Consider the following 19175-nt stretch of genomic DNA (forward strand, 5'->3'; position numbering starts at 1 on the left):
TTTTTTTGTTGTGTCTCTGCCAGGCTTTTGTATCAGGATGATGCTGGCCTTATAAAATGAGTTAGGGAGGATTCCCTCTTTTTCTATTGATTGGAGTAGTTTCAGAAGGAATGGTACCAGCTCCTCTTTGTACCTCTGGTAGAATTTGACAGTGAATCCGTCTGGTCCTGGACATTTTTTGGTTGGTAGACTATTAATTATTGCCTCGATTTTAGAGCCTGTTATTAGTTTATTCAGAGATTGAACTTCTTCCTGGTTTAGTCTACGGAGACTGCATATGTCCAGGAATTTATCAATTTCTTCTAGGTTTTCTAGTTTATTTGCATGGAGGTGTTTATAGTATTCTCTGATGATAATTTGTGTTCCTGTGGGATCAGTGGTGATATCCCCTTTATCATTTTTTATTGCGTCTATTTGATTCTTCTCTCTTCTTTGTCTTGCTAGCAGTCTATCAATTTTGTTGATCTTTTAAAAAAACCAGCTCCTGGACTCATTGATTTTTTGAAGAGTTGTTTTGTGTCTCTATCTCTTTCAGTTCTGCTCTGATCTTAGTTATTTCTTGCCTCCTGCTAGGTTTTGAATGTGTTTGCTCTTGCTTCTCTATTCTTTTCATTGTGATGTTAGGGTATTGATTTTAGATCTTTTCTGCTGTCTCTTGTGGACATTTAGTGCTATAAGTTTCCCTCTACACACTGCTTTAAATGTGTCCCAGAGATTCTGGTATGTTTTGTCTTTGTTCTCATTGGTTTCAAAGAACATCTTTATTTCTGCCTTCATTTCGTTATGTACCCTATAGTCATTCAGGAGCAGGTTGTTCAGTTTCCATATAATTGTGCAGTTTTGAGTGAGTTTCTTAATCCTGAGTTCTAATTTGATTGCACTGTGGTCTGAGGGACAGTTTGTTATAATTTCTGTTCTTTTTCATTTGCCGAGGAGTGCTTCATTTCCAATTATGTGGTCAGTTTTAGAGTAAGTGCACTATGGTGCTGTGAAGAATGTATATTTTGTTGATTTGGGGTGGAGAATTCTGTAGATGTCTGTTAGGTCCGCTTGGTGCAGACCTGAGTTCAAGTCCTGGATATCCTTGTTAACCTTCTGTCTCATTGATCTGTTGAATATTGACAGTGGGGTGTTAAAATCTCCCATTATTATTGTGTGGGAGTCTAGGTCTCTCTGTATGTCTCTAAGGACTTGCTTCATGAATCTGGATGCATATATATTTAGGATAGTTAGCTCTTCTTGTTGAATTGATCCCTTTACCATTATGTAATGACCTTCTTTGTATTTTTTGATCTTTATTGGTTTAAAGTCTGTTTTATCAGAGACTAGGATTGTAACCCCTGTCCTTTTTTGTTTTCCATGTGCTTGGTAGATCTTCTTCCATCCCTTTATTTTGAGCCTATATGTGTCTCTGCACGTGAAATGGGTCTCCTGAATATAGCACACCGATGGGTCTTAACTCTTTATCCAGTTTGCCAGTTTGTGTCTTTTAATTGGGACATTTAGCCCATTTGCATTTAAGGTCAATATTGTTACATGTGAATTTGATCCTGTCATTATGATGTTAGCTGGTTATTTTGCCTGTTAATTGATGTAGTTTCTTCATAGCATTGATGGTCTTTATAATTTGGCATGTTTTTGCAGTGGCTGGTACTGGTTATTCCTTTCCATATTTAGTGCTTCCTTCAGGAGGTCTTGTAAGGCATGCCTGGTGGTGACAAAATCTCTCAGCATTTGCTTGTCTGTAAAAGATTTTATTTCTTTTTCACTTACGAAGCTTAGTTTGGCTGGATATGAGATTCTGGGTTGAAATTATTTTTTTTAAGAATGTTGAGTGTTGGCCCCCACCCACTTCTGACTTGTAGAGTTTCTGCAAGCAGATCCACTGGTAGTCTGATGGAATTCCCTTTGTGGGTAACCGGACCTTTCTTTCTGCCTGCCCTTAACATTTTTTCCTTCATTTCAGCCTTGGTGAATCTGATGATTATGTGTCTTGGGGTTGCTCTTCTCGAGGAGTATCTTCATGTTGTGCTCTGTGTTTCCTGAATTTGAATGTTGGCCTGTCTTGCTAGGTTGGGGAAGTTCTCCTGGATAATATCCTGAAGAGTGTTTTCCAACTTGGTCCCATTTGGCCCATCACTTTTAGGTACACCTATCAAATTTAGATTTAGTCTTTTCACCCATATTTCTTGGAGGGTTTATTCGTTTCTTTTTCCTCTTTTTTTCTGCAACCTTGTCTTCTCATTTTATTTCATTAATTTGATCTTCAATCACCTTTCTTCTACTTGATCAAATCGGCTACTGAAGCTTGCGCATGCCTCACGAAGTTCTCGTGCCATGGTTTTCAGCTCCATCAGGTCATTTAAGTTCTCTACACTGTTGATTCTAGTTAGCCATTTGTCTAACTTTTTTCAAGGTTTTTAGCTTCTTTGCAATGGGTTTGAAAGTGCTCCTTTAGCTTGGAGAAGTTTGTTATTACCAACCTTCTGAAGCCTACTTCTGTCAACTCGTCAAAGTCATTCTCCTTCCAGCTTTGTTCCATTGCTGGCGAGGAGCTGCGATCCTTTGGAGGAGAAGAGGCGCTCTGGTTTTTAGAATTTTCAGCTTTTCTCTTTTGGTTTCTCCTTATCTTTGTGGTTTTATCTACCTTTGGTCTTTGCTGTTGGTGACCTACAGATGGGGTTTTAGTGTAGATGCCCGTTTTGTTGATGTTGATGCCATTTCTTTTCTGTTTGTTAGTTTTCCTTCTAACAGTCAGGTCCCTCAGTTGCTGGTCTGTTGGAGTTTGCTGGAGGTCCAGTCCAGACCCTGTTTGCCTGGGTATCACCAGCCGAGGCTCTGTTGGAAATGCAGAAATCACCCGTCTTCTGTGTCAGTCACGCTGGGAGCTGTAGACCAGAGCTGTTCGTATTCGGCCATCTGGGAACGGATCTCAAATTAGTTTTTTTTTTCTAATTTTGTGAAGAATGTCATTGGTAGTTTGATAGGAATAGCATTGGATCTGTAAATTGCTTTGGGCAGTAAAGCCATTTTAATTATATCAATTCTACCTATCCATGAGCTTTGGATGTTTTTCTATTTGTTTGTGTCATCTCTGATTTCTTTGAGCAGTGTTTTGTAATTCCTGTTGTAGAGATCTTTTACCTCTCTGGTTAGCTGTATTTCCAGGTGTTTTATTCTGTGGCTATTGTGAATGGGATTGTGTTGCTTATTTGGCTCTCAGCTTGGATGTCGTTGGTGTATGGAAATATTACTGATTTGTATACTTTAGTTTTGTATCATGAAATTTTGCTGAAATTGTTTCTCAGATCTAGGAGCTTCTGGGTAGAAACTATGGGGTTTCCAGGTATAGAATCATATTTTCTACAAACAGAGATAGTTTGACTTCCTGTCTTCTATTTGGATGTATTTTATTTCTTTCTCTCACTTGATTGCTCTGGCTAGGGCTTCCAGTTCTATATTGAACAGGATTGGTGAGAGAGGGCATCCTTGTCTTGTTCCAGTTTTCCAGCTTTTGCCCATTCAGTATGATGTTTACTGTAGATCTGTCATAGATTATTATTCTTACATATATTCCTTCAATGCCTAGTTTGTTGAGGTTTTTTTTTTGTTTTTGTTTTTGTTTTTTAAACATGAAGGGATGTTGGATTTTATTGAAAGCCTTTTCTGTGTCTACTGAGATGATCATGTGGTTTTCGTTTTTCATTCTGTTTATGTAATGAATCACATTTAGTGATTTGCGTATGTTGACCTAACCTTACATCTAAGGATAAAACCTACTTATTCGTGGTAGATTTTCATTTTGATGTGCTGCTGGATTTGGTTTGCTAGTATTTGTTGAGGACTTTTACATCTATGTTTATCAAGGATATTGGTCATAAGTTTCCTTTCTTTGTTGTCTCTCTGCCAGATTTTGGTATCAAGATGATGCTGGCCTCATAGAATGAGTTAGGGAGTCCTTTTCATTTTTTTGGAATAGTTTCAGTAGGAATGGTACCAGCTCTTCTTCATACACGTGGTAGAATTTGGCTGTGAATTGTTTGGTCGTAAGCTTTTTCTGGTGATAGCCTTTTTATTAGTGATTCAGTTTTGGAGCCTGTTATTGGTCTGTTCAGGGATTCAGTTTCTTCCTGATTCAATCTTTTTTTTTTGAGACGGAGTCTTGCTCTGTCGCCCAGGCTGGACTGCAGTGGCCGGATCTCAGCTCACTGCAAGCTCCGCCTCCCGGGTTCACGCCATTCTCCTGCCTCAGCCTCCGGAGTAGCTGGGACTACAGGCGCCGCCACCTCGCCCGGCTAGTTTTTTTTTTTTGTATTTTTTAGTAGAGACGGGGTTTCACCGTGTTAGCCAGGATGGTCTCGATCTCCTGACCTCGTGATCCGTCCGTCTCGGCCTCCCAAAGTGCTGGGATTACAGGCTTGAGCCACCGCGCTCGGCCCCTGATTCAATCTTGACAGGGTGTGCATTCCCAGAAATTTATTCATATCTTCTAGGTTTTCTAGCTTGAGTGCATATAGGTGTTTCTAATATCCTCCGAGGGTTTTTTTGTATTTCTGTACCACAGTTTTTTAATCCTTTCACATATTGATGGACATTTGGTTTGTTTCCAGGTTTTTGCTAACAGATTAAAAATACTATGTACTTTCATCTATAAATCTTTGTATGAACATATATTTTCATTTCTCTTGTCAAAAACCTACAAGTTTAAAATGACGGGGCCATATGCTAAGTGTTTGTTTAACTTTAGAAGAAACTGTTTTCTAAAATGATTGTGTCATTTAGCATATCAGCAATTTATGGGAACTCTAGTTGCTCCAAGTTCTAACACTTGAAATTAATGGTCATTTTAATTTTACCCATTCTAGTAAGTGTGTCATGGTATTAATTTGCATTTCTGTGGTGACTGTTGGAATTGAGCATCTTTTCATGTGCTTATTTGTTGTATATCTTGTCTGATGAAGTGTCTTCAAATCTTTTGCCAAAATTTACTTGAATTTTTTGTTTACTTATTCTTGAGTTGTAAGAGGTTTTTAATGTATATTTTATGAATACAAGGCCTTTGTAAGATACTTGTATTGTGAATATCTTCTTTCAGCCTGTAGTTTACCCTTTCATTATGTTACCATTGTGTATAAAGTAGCAGAAGTTTTTAATTTTAATGAAATTCAATTCATAATGTTCTTTGTTTTATGGCTTTTGCTTTTCATGTCCTAAGAAAACTGTTTAATGTAGGGTCACAAGGATTTTCTTCTAGAAGTTTTGTGGGTTTAGCTCTTACATTTAGGTTTATGGTCTATTTCATGTTAATTTTTTGCATATGGTATGAGGTATGGGTTGAGATTAATTTTTAATATGAATATTTATTGTTCCAGCACCAATTGTCAGAAAGAGTATTCTTTCTCCCATTGAATTACTTTGACCTATCAATAACTGTATTGTCTTTTAGTGAATTAAATGTCTGTACTTAAGCAAGTACCATTCTGACTTAATTCCTGTGGCTTTACAGTAAGTGGTTTTATAGTAAGTCTTGAAATCAGGTACTGTTAGTCCTTCAACTTAATTCTTCTTTTTCCTATTATTTTGACTATTCTAGATCCCTTCCATTTCTATATAGTTTTGAAACTGGCTTGTTTCACCTGATGGGATTTTGACTGAGATTGTGTTGGATTTATAGATCATTTTAGGGAGGAATGATTCTTAACAATATTGAGTATCCTAATCCATAAAAGTAGTACCTCTCTCCAGTTATTTAGGTTTTCATTAGTTTTCTCTGCATAGTTTTATAATTTTAAGTGTAAAGGTCTTGTACATGCTTTGTTATATTTATCCCTAAGTATTTCATGTTTTTGGATTATATTGTAAATATTTTTAATTACAATTTTTATTGTTCATTGGGATTATGTATTTTAAATTTTATAATTTAAAATTATAAAATTTTAAAATATTGACCATATATCCTGCAATCCTGTTAAACTCATTCTTAGCTGAAGTGACTTGGAATCCTTAGGATTTTCTACATAGATGATCATGACAACTGGATTTAGAAGTTTTACATCATCTTATCTAAACTGTGTGCTTTTTATTTTATTCTCTTCACTTCTTACAGCTAGGACATCTGGTACAATATTAAATAGACATGGTAAGAGAGGACATCCTTGCTTTGTTTCCAATCTTTGTTGGAAAACGTTCAATCTTTCACTATAAGTATGATGGTATTACATTGAGGAAGTCCCTTTCCATTCCCAGTCTGCTGATATATATTATCTTGAGTGGATGTTGAATTTTTTTCAAGTGCTTTTTCTGCAGCAATTGAAATGATTATAGGTTTTTTTCTCTTTCTTCTCATCATAAGGTAAATTATATTGATTGGCTTTCACATGTTTAAGCATCCTTGCATTTGTGGGAGTAATCTTGCTTGTTCATGATATATTATCTTTTTAATATATTGCTGGATTTGCTAATATTATGTTAAGGGTTTTTGTGTTTGTTTATGGGAAATATTGGTGTATAGTTTTCTTTTTATTGTAATATCTTCATTTTTGGTGTCAGTGTAATTCTAACCACATGAAATGAGTTGGGAAGTATTCTCTCTTATAATTTGAGTTGTATTGAATTTCTGTTATTTCTTCTTTTGTTAATTTTTTTTTTTTTTTTTTACGTATTACTATTTTTTTTAGAGACACAGTCTTGCTATCTTGCCCAGGTTGGACTTAAAACTCTTGGGCTCAAGCAGTCCTTCCGCCTTCACCTCATGTGAGGCTGGAAAAATAGGTGTGCGCCACTGTTCCTGGCTTTATTATTTCTTCCATTAATGTTTGAGAGAATTCACCAGTGAAGACATCTTAATATGCAGGTCATGTTTAATTATGTGTGTGCATTGGTGCACGTGTGTGTATGTGTGTGTGTGTGTGTGTGTGTATGTGTAAAGGTTTTTTTTAACAGTGACTTCAAATTTAAATAATATAGAGCCATTCAAGTTTATTCCTTCTTGAGTGAACTTTGATAGTTTGGGTCTTTCAAGGAATCCATTTCATTTAGGTTATATTTATTCATATAAAAACTAATTATTCACTGATTTTAAATGTCAGTAGTTCTGTAGTGATCATTCTTATTTTGGTAATTGTATCATCTCTCTTTTTTCTCAGCTGAGACAGAAGTTTGTCAATTTTACTGATCTTTTGAAAGAACAAGCTATTGAATTCATTGATTTTTCTGTATTTGTTATTTCCTATTTATTGTCTTTATTATTTCCTTCTGTTTACTTTGGGTCTTACTTTAATTCAATTAAAAATATTTTCTCATATACTTTGTGACATTTTTTTCTTTGACTCATAGGTTATTTAGAAGGATGTTGCTTAACTTCTAAATATTTGGAGATTTTCCAGATAATTTTTCTTACTGATATTTAATTCTGTTGTGGTCAGAGAAAATGCTCTTATGATTTTAAAACTTTTAAATGTATTTAGCTTCTTTATATTACCCAGAATATGCTCTATCTTGTTCAATGTTCTGTGTGCACTTAAAAAGAATGTATTTTACTGTGGTTGGGTGCAGTGTTTTATAAATGTCAGTTAGGTCAAATTCATTGATAGTGTTTTTCAAGTATTTCCTATACTTATGAATTTTTTGCTTACATATTCTCTTGATTAGTAAAAGTGCTGAAATCTCCAATTATAATTTGATCGATCGATTGATTGATTGATTAATTGAGACAGAGTCTCACTCTGTCACCCAGGCTGGAGTGCAGTGGTGTGATCTCGGTTCAACGCAACCTCTACCTTCCAGATGCAAGCGGTTCTCCTGCTGCAGCCTCCTGAGTAGCTGTGATTACTGGCCCTTGCCACCACACCTGGTTAATTTTTGTGTTTTTTGTAAAGACTGTTTTGCCATGTTTGCCATGCCTGTCTTGAACTCCTGACCTCAAGTGATCCGCCTGCCTTGGCCTCCCAAAGTGCTCAGATCACTGGCATGAGCCACCACCCCTAGGCACCAATTATGATTTTAGATCTGAGTTTTTCTCCTTTTAGTTCTGTCCACTTTTGCTTTATTATTTCACAGCTCTGTTATTAGGTGGATTTAAGGATTGTTATCTTTCTTCATGAATTTTGGATCGTTTTTGTAAAGGTGTAGAATTCTAGATTAATTTACTTTTTACCTCTCAGTACTTTTAAAATGTCTTGTTATTGTTTTCTGGATTACATAATTTTAGATGCAAAGTCTGTAATCATTCATATCTTTGCTTTTTTGTATATCCAGTGTATTTGTTTTTCCTGTGGTTGCCTTTTGAGGTTTTCTCTTTATCACTTTTCAATGATTTTATTATGATTATATGTTAGCTTTTCTTCTCAATAGATGAGTTCTTTCTCTTGTTACTAGTAGAAGTATTAATAGGGTATAGGTGGAGTTAACAGACTTCAGATATTTTTGGTTTCCTGCAAAGTTCCTATGGATTAATATCTACTGCTAAGGAATCACCCTGATTTATGAGGACTTCCAATGCTTGACTGCAGGCTCATGAAGGCTTTTGGACAGTCACAGTCTTTGATTTTACCAACACAAAAGGAATAGTAAAGTTTTACTGCTTAGTATAGTCAGGGCAATTCCCTAGATTCCCTATCAAGTTGAGTCCTGTTAATAGCACAAGTTTTCATTTTGATGTGATTTGAAGTTAGTATGAAGAATTTTAGCATCTTTCTCATGAACTAATACATTTTTCAAAATCCTGAAGCCTATAACTACTCTAGTTAAATGATGATGATAATAATAAAAAGAATTACAGTAATATTTTATAATACTTTGTGGCTTAGAAAGTAATTTCACATATGTTTTTTCATTTTCTTTCATGATTATTTGTACTGAGAGGAAGTTTTTTAGACTTTAATCAGTAAACATTGAAGAAAAAAAGATTTTGTAACCTACCATTTAAAAGTCACATAAAACAAACAAGCAAAAAATCTTGTTTAACAGCTCTAGTACTTATTGTCATTTAATACACAGAAATTATTAATTTCAAATGAGGTCAGCCATATTTAAAAGACAATAAAACCACAACAGAATACCACCCCCCAGTCTTTGTTTTATGCTCTTGGTCCTAAGAGTAAAAGTGAATTTTCTTTCATTTTAAAAGGATCAACAGATGTGTTTTTGTTGTACCAGTGTATCTTACAGCAAATATTAGTTGAGAAGGAGATCAGTCCCATATTTCTAGTACTTAGGCAAGCAATATAGGTTTTTTTCTTTATGGAAAAGTTAACTCTTTTTGTTATTCTACTTTTATTTTAAAAGATTCACCTGGTTTTCCACGTTTTGTGATAGGTGTCTTCACTCAAGGACAGCTGGGCCTGGTAGACATCATCTTCCAGTACATTCACTGTGATGAGATCTGTGAGGCAATAAACATCCTGAGCAGCATGAACTGGGACACTCTAGGCCATCAGTGCTTTATCAGCATGAGCGCCATTGTAAACCATCTTCTTAGACAGAAGCTCACTCCAGAGAGAGAAGGTCAGACTTGAAATATTTTTCATAGATGGGTTTTGCATATACATGAAATATATTTTATTGAGTTATTTTTTGAGGTTGTTTTTGAGTCATGGCATTGGAGAATAAATGATAAAAATGTTAGTGCTCTATTAAAACTGAAAGGATCAGATGTCAAATAATTGCTCCCATGTGGTACTTACTGTATAGTATTTGTCAACATAAAGAACAACTTTTCTGTATATGCTTATGTTGGAACTTATACTGCAGTAATTGTACAATTCAGTCTAAGCTCACAGATGGAACGTGCTCAGATTTCAAACTTTGATCAAAAATTTCATGTACTCCGTGGGGTCTGCTAGACAAAGAGCACCAAACAAAGGTCTTTATTCCTCCCTCACATTAGACATCAATATTTTTTTCTCACACCCAAGTCCTCTGTCCAGACAGTAGTCCTTAACACGTACTTTTTTGTATATCTGAATTGTAGCCCAGGCTGCTCCTTCTTGTTTTCCTTCTGACTTATAGTTGTGACACTCTTCTCTCTTCTGCCTGCTTGAATTTCCTTACCTTTGCCCAATAAGTAATTTTGTCAATCGGGATCTAAGATGTTTAATTTTAAAAGAGAAGTTAAAAAAGCTAAGGTCAGGGGTTGGGCAGTGGGGAATGCTGTGACACATACAATAATGAAATAAATCTTTATATTTGCCAATTATCCAGTATTATTTTTCTTGTAAGTTATTTACTTAATGTACAATGCACCTAAACATTCTAACATTTGCATCTTTCATATCTTTGTAGTAAGCACTGACATTAATGGCGGAAAATCACGACCAATGAGAAACTGTCCCTAGGTAATTTACAAGATAGGAGGAACAGGAAATATGTCAAAAGGTCTTTACTTGGAGAGCTTTTCTTTTCTACTTCTTTGCATTTTTATAGATTTTTCTTATCCCACCTTATTACATTGCCAAAATAAACAAGTTGTTTGGAGAGAATTTTGTAGGTAACCTTCATTTTAGTAATTTTAGAGAAGAATAATTAGTAAGCACAGGCTCTTCCAGGAAATCTATATCATGGGTCTTGGCCCAAGTCACACATGGCCCACAATAAATATTTATTTAATATTAATTGAATGTTCTTTTTGGAGGTAGTCAAAATTTATTTAGGGAAATTCCAATATTTTTCTTTATATATTTAGAGACAGAGTATCACTCTGTTGCTTAGGCTGGCATGCAGTGGCATGATCTTGTCTCACTGCAATGCCTGCCTCCTGGGTTCAAGCAATTCTCCTGCCTTAGCCTCCTGAGTAGCTGGGATTACAGATGTGTACCACCATGACTGGCTAATTTTTCTATTTTTAGTAGAGGGGTTTCACTATGTTGCCCAGGTTGGCCTCAAGTGATCTTCCTGCCTCAGCCTCCCAAAGTGCTGGGATTACAGGCATGAGCCCGTACTGCGCCTGGCCAAGAAATTCCAGTATTTTTACAATGAGAAAATGCCTAGTGTATGGCCCACTACTTAGGTACTCAATGAGTATTAGCTAAAAATAAAAAGAAGAGTATAACTCCATAATTTTAGGGTACAAGGTACTCTATAATATTGCTGCCTGCAGAGTTATCTTAACTAATTATTTCTTAGTATTGATATACTGTAATGACTGAGTGTATACTTACAAAAAAAAGAAAAAATTTTAAAAAGCAAGGTCCCTAAAGAATGCTTATGTTATACACAATCTATATAAGAGATCATAAATTTACAGTTAAAGAAGAAATATGGAAAAGATAAAATACTGACTCTCAGCACGCTGAAAAATTGCTAGCACCTTAGCGAATTTGTCTTGTAAGATTACTGTGTTATAGGAAAGGTTATTAGGGAATATACAAATGGACATTATCAGATTCTTGATATTTTCAAGGAACCGTATTGGGGAGATAGGGAAATAAAAAGCTTGTATGATACTAGGCTATTAAAATACAATTTTTGCATGATCCTGGGTTATCAGAATATGTACATTTTAAGTAGGTATGTGCATTTTCCCCCAAGTAACTGTAAAACATATTTCTAAAACATTCAGAATTTTTTTTCTCTCTTGAGACTTATTCTATCTGAATCTAACAAATTTGACATGGTAATTTGTTTCCTTTTATTAGCGGAACCCAGTGAGCTCTTTTATTTGTAGCCATATTGTAGTTATCTTTGAGATCTTCATTTCTGCCTTAAACATCAAGCTGGGCTAGCTAATGAATCTATAACTGTGCTGGGAGTTATGAGTATTCCATGTAGGTTCGAACATTTCAGATGTACAAAACATGCTGTCAAGAAAACAAGCAATGGGAAGAGAATCTGGCTTGTTTTTACAATAGCATTGCTGTATTCAATTTTAATCTAAATTGACTGCTGCTTTGAAAGAAAATACCCCTAAAGTTCATCTTACTTTACTGTCTAGATTTGAGATTAAAAAAAGAAATTACTAACAGCTTAGCCAAGTCCATAGTAATTATTCTGATGAGGCATTTAATACTTTCAAACCCAAATATGCTTAAAACTAAAGAGTTTTGCTAAATAAGGAATTGTTTATTCAACTCAGTGCTAGTAGCATAAAAATCAGAGGAGTCTTACTGTGAACTGTCGTGTTCTCATACATACTCTTACTCTCACCATTATGGTAATTACTTAACTTCCAGATATTTCTGGGAAAAAAACCTAGTCCCATGAGCATGTCTTTGTAAAATTGTGAAACAGGCAAAATGTGCCCTTTCCCCCAATATTAGCCCTCTAGTTTATTAAAACCTGCCTCTCCAGTCTTTCTTTCCTCTCCCAGAGGTCTTAGCTTTCACGCTTGGATAAAACCAAGACTTTTGCTGTTTAGGGCAGAACTTAGGGAAGATATAGGGACATTCACGGTTGTCTTAAAATTGCAATAGAGACATATTTCTACTCCAATATGGCTGTTTATTTGTATTATTTTAAAAAACATTTCTGCTATATCGATTCCAATTCCCAATGAAGAAAGGTCAGTTTTCTCCTTTTAGCCAAAGAGAGTAAATGTTTAGCACACTGTGAGTTGATTTTACTGGAAGTACTAGTTCAAACTGTGTTACTTTGATGAGTCACTGTTTTAATTACCCATTTGTGGTGAGAGGTTGGTTCATTATGGATTTCTTCAGTTTTGACAGCTTTTTGTTGCTCAGAGTCATTGTCAGCTTTCCCTCAAGTGAAAGTTTATACACAGGTTTGTTTTTGTACCAGCTGTCATATTTTAATTTCATCTTTCCTGCAAGCTCACGTTTCATCCAAGTTTGCAAAACCTGACTGACTGCAAACATGAGTATTTTGTTGTAATTGATGGAGTTTCACTTGTTTTAGTGCTGCTATGTTTGAATTCCACAGCACAGCTTGAGGCAAGCCTTGGAACCTTCTATGCTCCAACAAAACCACTTCTGGATACCACTATATTGGAATATAGAGACCAAATCAGCAAATATGCAAGGAGATTCTTCCACCACTTGCTCAGGTGAATGATATGTTTGGATTGATTAGTGTCAGACTAATTACTTATTTCAGGAGACACCCTCTTTAATTAAAATACTCCATAGTAAGGCTACATGTTTCCTAACAGTCCATCTCTTCAAAGAAATATACATCTTCTTTTGATCTTATTTAATTTGTTATTGTTTTCATTTTAAGGAAATATTTGAATATTATTTGGGGGTTTTATATCATCAGTACTTTTTAATATACCTTCCCCTTTAATATGAAAGAACAAATATCAGCTATGTAAAGTCAATGTAGAAATATTAACTGGAATTGTGCTACTAGCACTAAGTAAATATTTTCTTTTTAATTGAAGCTAATGATGTGAATGTTCTGTAAAGCTCTGAGACCATCATTGGTTTGTTTTTCTTTCAGAATTACTATAGAAAAACTTGTCCGTTGTCTGCTCATAATGTGGCAAGTTTCTAGCTTCACTGTACCCCATTTTCTCTGCTTCAAATGGGTATAACAAATTTTGTTAACCTTAGAAAATAATGTGAGGCCGGGCGCGGTGGCTCAAGCCTGTAATCCCAGCACTTTGGGAGGCCGAGACGGGTGGATCACGAGGTCAGGAGATCGAGACCATCCTGGCTAACACGGTGAAACCCCGTCTCTACTAAAAATACAAAAACTAGCCGGGCGAGGTGGCGGGCGCCTGTAGTCCCAGCTACTCGGAGGCTGAGGCAGGAGAATGGCGTGAACCCGGGAGGCGGAGCTTGCAGTGAGCTGAGATCTGGCCACTGCACTCCAGTCCGGGCGACAGAGCGAGACTCCGCCTCAAAAAAAAAAAAAGAAAGAAAATAATGTGAAATATAATGTCAAGAAATTTCTCTAAGTATTACAGAAGTTGAAGGAAAAATATAATAGCATATATATATATATATATATATATGAAGTTCAGAAATCAGGATTAATGGATGGAAAGAAGGAAGATGAATGCGTGGATAATTTAGGGATACATACATAAATGTGGCAATACTGTAAGTAAAAGCAAGCAAGCAATTAGCACACAATTTAAAGCAGTCTGGAGTGAAGGAAAAGAAATATGATAAAATAAGCATATAATAGTCTCCAAGGTATTAGTTAATGTTGTATTTCTTAAGATGAGTGGTAAATATCAGGGTATATTAAAAATTATTTTTTAACTATGTGTATATATACACATACATATAGGTATGTCTGTGTTTTTTGCATGTATGTATACATATATGTATAGTATACTTCTGTATATGATATGTTGGAAAGTAACAGAGTTTTCAACTTTGTACCAAAAAGGAGGATTACATCATGGAGTTGATTTTAGACTTTTAATTTTGCTAAAATATAATCTGTTATAGTGTTTTCACTCTTTCAAGGGCTTTGATGTATATTCTCTTATTTTGTTCTCAGAAACCCCTGTTAAAGCAGTAGTATCATTTGACAAATGAGTAAACTGAGGCATAGATAAGTGGCTTGCTTAGATCGAATAACAAGTTTTTGGTGGTGCCAGATCTTTGAACTGATTTTGATTCCCTGTTCCTTACTCTTCCCTTAAAACCATTTATCTATTATTGGTTGTGTATTTTTTAGATCCTAGCTTATAAACTAACTGGAAATTTTTATTCACCTAAGAGTAGACTGTTTGATAACTATTTTTGACTGCCCAAAAAGAAGGGGGATACTTCAGATTGGTCAAGATTTGAGAAGTTGTATTGTTGTGTAGATATTCATGTTCTATAATTAGATTTTTATATATAAAGCGGCATTTTGAAGTCTACCAAGCGGTGAAGCGTCTGGAAAATAGCAGTTTTAGAAACTGAGAAATGTTAAAATATTGCAAGGGTTATGATATGTAATTGAATCTTGCCTTTTCATCTGAATGACGTTAGCATATTCCAAGACTCTTCATATAAATGAGGCTGTCTTCTATGAATGAACATATGGTGAAAGTGCTGGGGTTAATGTCACATTTATTTGGACTTAAAGCTTTGTTCTTTGCTCTCATTGCTAATATTTGTTTCTCTGTGTCTGGGGAAAGTTAATTATCTTCCTGCCTAAAGAGCCCAAAAAGATGAAAGTCAATAAAACAGAAGTTTTGGAAGCATATTCTTTGTGTCCTCACTGTCTCTGGCCTCTGAGACTATATACAGTGATTTACTTTTTGCGTAAGCATCATATTTGTAACCATCCTGCTGGCTCTAGGATGCTCTATTCTACTAATGTGCAATTTTTTGTTCATTGGTTTTTCTCAAATGGTTTTCTAATTATTTTTTGGACATACTTTGATAAGGTCACTATTATTGTTATTATTATTATTCTCTAGCTTTTCTATGTGGTTACATCTGGAACTGGATGTTTTCCCTTGGGGTATACTAGCTTTTTCATGTTTCTTCCTTTGCATACTTTGCTACTATTTCAATTATAATGAGTGTTTTATTAGTTCTTCTTTTGATAGTAGGCTATACAGTATTATGAAAAAAGAAACAAAAGTTTTGAAGAAATTAAATGAGATAGCTTAAGTTGGAACCATTCTTTTGTTTAATGTGCTACCAAGAAGTTCTCATGCTTAGGGCAAGAGAAACAGGCCAAATACCTTTTCGTATTTGTGAAGTGCTAGAATTACATTACTCCCTGTCCTTTGGTTAGTCAATATTTTAGTACTCTGAAAAAAGAAACCTTATTAGATAATGGAATAAGCTCTAAACAAAAGACCATCATAGGGTATTTTAAATTAAAAGATGAGGAAAAGTAGCCCCACAGAGATTAGGGGCGTGCCTAAAATTACTCACATGGGACTCAGATTGCCTGTATCTGGATTGGATTATTTTGATAAAGAGTAAAATACTAAATTGGTTTTAATTTAATCCAGCATATGAAGGGTAAGGTCATAGTACGAATTTGTGATAATACACAAGTATACCATGTAGATTATTAAAATAAATATTTTATATACAATTTTGTTTTTCTCTTGAGAGGAGAGGAATTCTACAGACACTGCTTTGCACTTTTTGGTCTTTTTTGTCTTTAACAAATATAAAAAACTACCTGAAAGCCTTTTTCCAAATTCAAACAAATCTAAACTTGAAAACTCACTTCTCGTCTTTTTGTATGCAAAGTGATCAATTTTCATAAAGAAATGCTCCCTAGAAATGTAAATTATGCTCCTAATGTTAAAGATAGGAAGAGAAAACAGTAGAAGCACAGTCTTAATATGGTAGCTAATAAAGTGTTTATTATAATAAATAAAATTTTAAAGAGATGATAGAATCTAATTTCTAAAATCATTAAACTGGAAGACGCTTACCTACAGAAGGTAAATGCAACTTTGCCTAAACTAAGTTTAAAAGGTAATTAGCCAGCTGCCTCCATGAAATTGAGTAGTCTTCCACAAGTACTGAACAGGGAAGTGATGGCAAGTGAGAGCTTTTCATCATAAACAAATAGAAACTATAATAGGGACCCCTAAATATTGATGAAATGAAAGGGCAAACATTTCAAATGAATGTGCCACATATGAGGCTTATTACTAACATGGAAATATAATGTATTATAAAAAGTTAATAATTTATTTTTAACTTTTCCCCCTTGTTAACTGTGAGACTGTTGTTTTCTGACTCAAATGGTGTTATGTGATTGTGGCACAGAGAGTTGTACTTTTTGAATGCTTATAAAACTGATAAGCAAAATTTGGGGAATGTGAGATTTATTGCCTAGAAATAAATTTTTTTTGTTTATGAAATATTGGTGGGGAAATGTATTGATGTCAGCATTTACCTTTGTAATGTAACAACAAAAAGTAATATGAATTGATGGATAAATAGAGGGATAGATAGGTAGATATGTGATAAGCAATATTATAAAATGATAAAGTCAGAATACACATGGTAGATAATCTTTTAACACTGCTCTGTGTTGGAAATTTTTATAAGATGTTGGGGATAATATATTGGAGTCAATATTTACACTTAGAATTCAGAAAAAAAGGACCATCTTTTGGAAATGGCTTTTAGCTTATATAAAATATATATGATAGGCAAAACAAAAATCACTTTGTGACTAAAACAGTTCTTAAGCAATTCCATGTATACATGGCTTTTTCAGTTATACTTTTCACTGATGGAACATATATAGTAAATACAACATCTGTATGAAATCATTTTAAAGAACATGAATACTAAAAATGTTAACCTAAGAACATTCAAGGCAACAAGATAGAATGATTTTTAGAGAAAAGCTCCTAGTTAGATCATCCAAAAAATGCTAAATAGTATATTCAAAATATTTATTGAAAGCATAGTTGAGCTGGCAGTAAAGTAAGGGAAATAGGCTGAAATGACAAGGATGCTTGATTCCACAAGAGTAAGCAAACTCAACGTTCTCCTGGAGGGCATCTTCTGGCTCTCAGTAAGATAGGTGCTTGGTTTACAAAGGTTGGGTACTCAAAGGATAGGAGACATAACTGAGAGCTCATGCAGAATGGGAGGTTGCATCAGACGTCCATACATAAATCTAGAACCCTTGAATGGGACAGCATCCTTCCTGAGAGAACTAGAATGAAGGAAGTCATGAGATGCAAAAGGAATGGTAGTCAAAAAAAAAAAAAAAGTCATAAACTTGTGGAAACCTAACAAAAATTGATCCTATAAAGCATATACACCAATGTCTAATTCAGGGGGTTAAAAATTAAAATCTTGGACAAAAACTACATATAAATCAGAAGAGGAGTGAAGAGAGTTAAAGCATTCTATGATCCTTACACTTTTCAAGAGGAAGATATTTATTAATTCTAGATTTTAGTAAGTGAAATACAGAATTTCTAGGGTAATCACTAACAGGAAAGAAATAGAGTATATAATTTTCAAGCAGGGAGAGGGAAAATGTTGGATAAAGAAAAAAACCCCAAAGATGGCAAGAATTAGGAGAAAGTGCAGCATGCAGGGGAAGAAACATGGGAAAAAAGATGGAAAATAGAAAACTCACGATGAGATACTAGCAATGAATCAAAAAATCAATAATCATTGTTAATGTAAAACAGACTTTTTTCCTCAGTTTTTTTTTTTTTTTTAAAAAAAGACATCTAAAACAGAAGGTAGCTGGGTGCTGTGGCTCACACCTATAATCCCAGCATTTATGGGAGGCCAAGGCAGGAGAATCGCTTGAGCCCAGGAGTTTGAGACCAGCACGAGCAGTGCTGTCTCTACAAAACATTTTTTAAAAAATTAGCCAGGCGCGTGGTGGTGCATGCCTATAGTCCCAGCTACTTGGAAGGCTGAGATGGGAGGATCGCTTGAGTCTGGGTGTTCACATCTGCAGTGAGCCTTGTTCTTGCAACTGCATTGGGTGACAGAGCAAGACCATATGTCATTTAAAAAAACACCAAATACAAACAAAAAAAACCCCTCAAACAAAGAAAGTTTAAATGTCAGAGAATGTAAAAAAATTTATACCAGATAAATACTCCAAAGAGAACTAATATAGTAGTAATGGGTTTGTTTGTTTGTTTGTTTGTTTTGAGATGGCGTTTCACTCTTGTTGTCCAGGCTGGAGTACAATGGAGTGATCATGGACCCCTGCAACCTCTGCCTTCTGGGTTCAAGCAATTCTCCTGCCTCAGCCTCCCAGGTAGCTAGGATTACGGGAATGTGCCACCACGCCCGGCTAATTTTGTATTTTTAGTAGAGACGGGGTTTCTCCATGTTGGTCAGGCTGGTCTCAAACTCCCAACATCAGGTGATCCACCCGCCTCGGCCTCCCAAAGTGCTGGGATTATAGGCATGAGCTACAGTGCCCAGCCTATAGTGGTAATGTTATACAAATAGTCTTTAAAGCAAAATCTTTAGTAGAGATTACTAGAGATCAATATTGACAGAAAAATCAATTCACCAGGAAGATAGAACGATTCTAAATGTGTGTAACATAGCTTCAGTGTACACAAAAGTCCCGTCAATAGTTAAAGAATTTTAACTCCTTTCATTTAGTAATTGATAGATTAAGCAAACAAAGTGTCAGGAAATAGGTGATTTGAACAATACTGTATAATTGAAATCTTGACTTAATGGACATGTGTAGAGTCCAACAAGTGAAGACTATACTTTTTTCCCATGAATAAACATTCATATAAATTGATCATATTCTAGGTCATAAATTTCTTTCTTTTTTTTTTTTTGAGACAGAGTTTC

General features: G+C 35.0%; 1 protein-coding gene across 1 annotated transcript in view; it reads left to right on the forward strand.

Moving 5' to 3' along the window:
* LOC105513818 (WD repeat-containing and planar cell polarity effector protein fritz homolog) overlaps positions 1–19175 on the forward strand; it is a gene marked incomplete at its 3' end in the record, with an annotated part of 360743 nt that overhangs the window by 216905 nt on the left and 124663 nt on the right. Inside the window, exons 11-12 of the mRNA XM_011944849.1 lie at positions 9316–9504; positions 12874–12997. Coding sequence (XP_011800239.1) covers positions 9316–9504; positions 12874–12997 — 313 coding nt within the window. The remainder of the gene's footprint in view (positions 1–9315; positions 9505–12873; positions 12998–19175) is intronic.

Source organism: Colobus angolensis, unplaced genomic scaffold (genome assembly GCF_000951035.1).
Source record: "Colobus angolensis palliatus isolate OR3802 unplaced genomic scaffold, Cang.pa_1.0 Scaffold105, whole genome shotgun sequence".
Lineage (NCBI taxonomy): Eukaryota > Metazoa > Chordata > Mammalia > Primates > Cercopithecidae > Colobus > Colobus angolensis.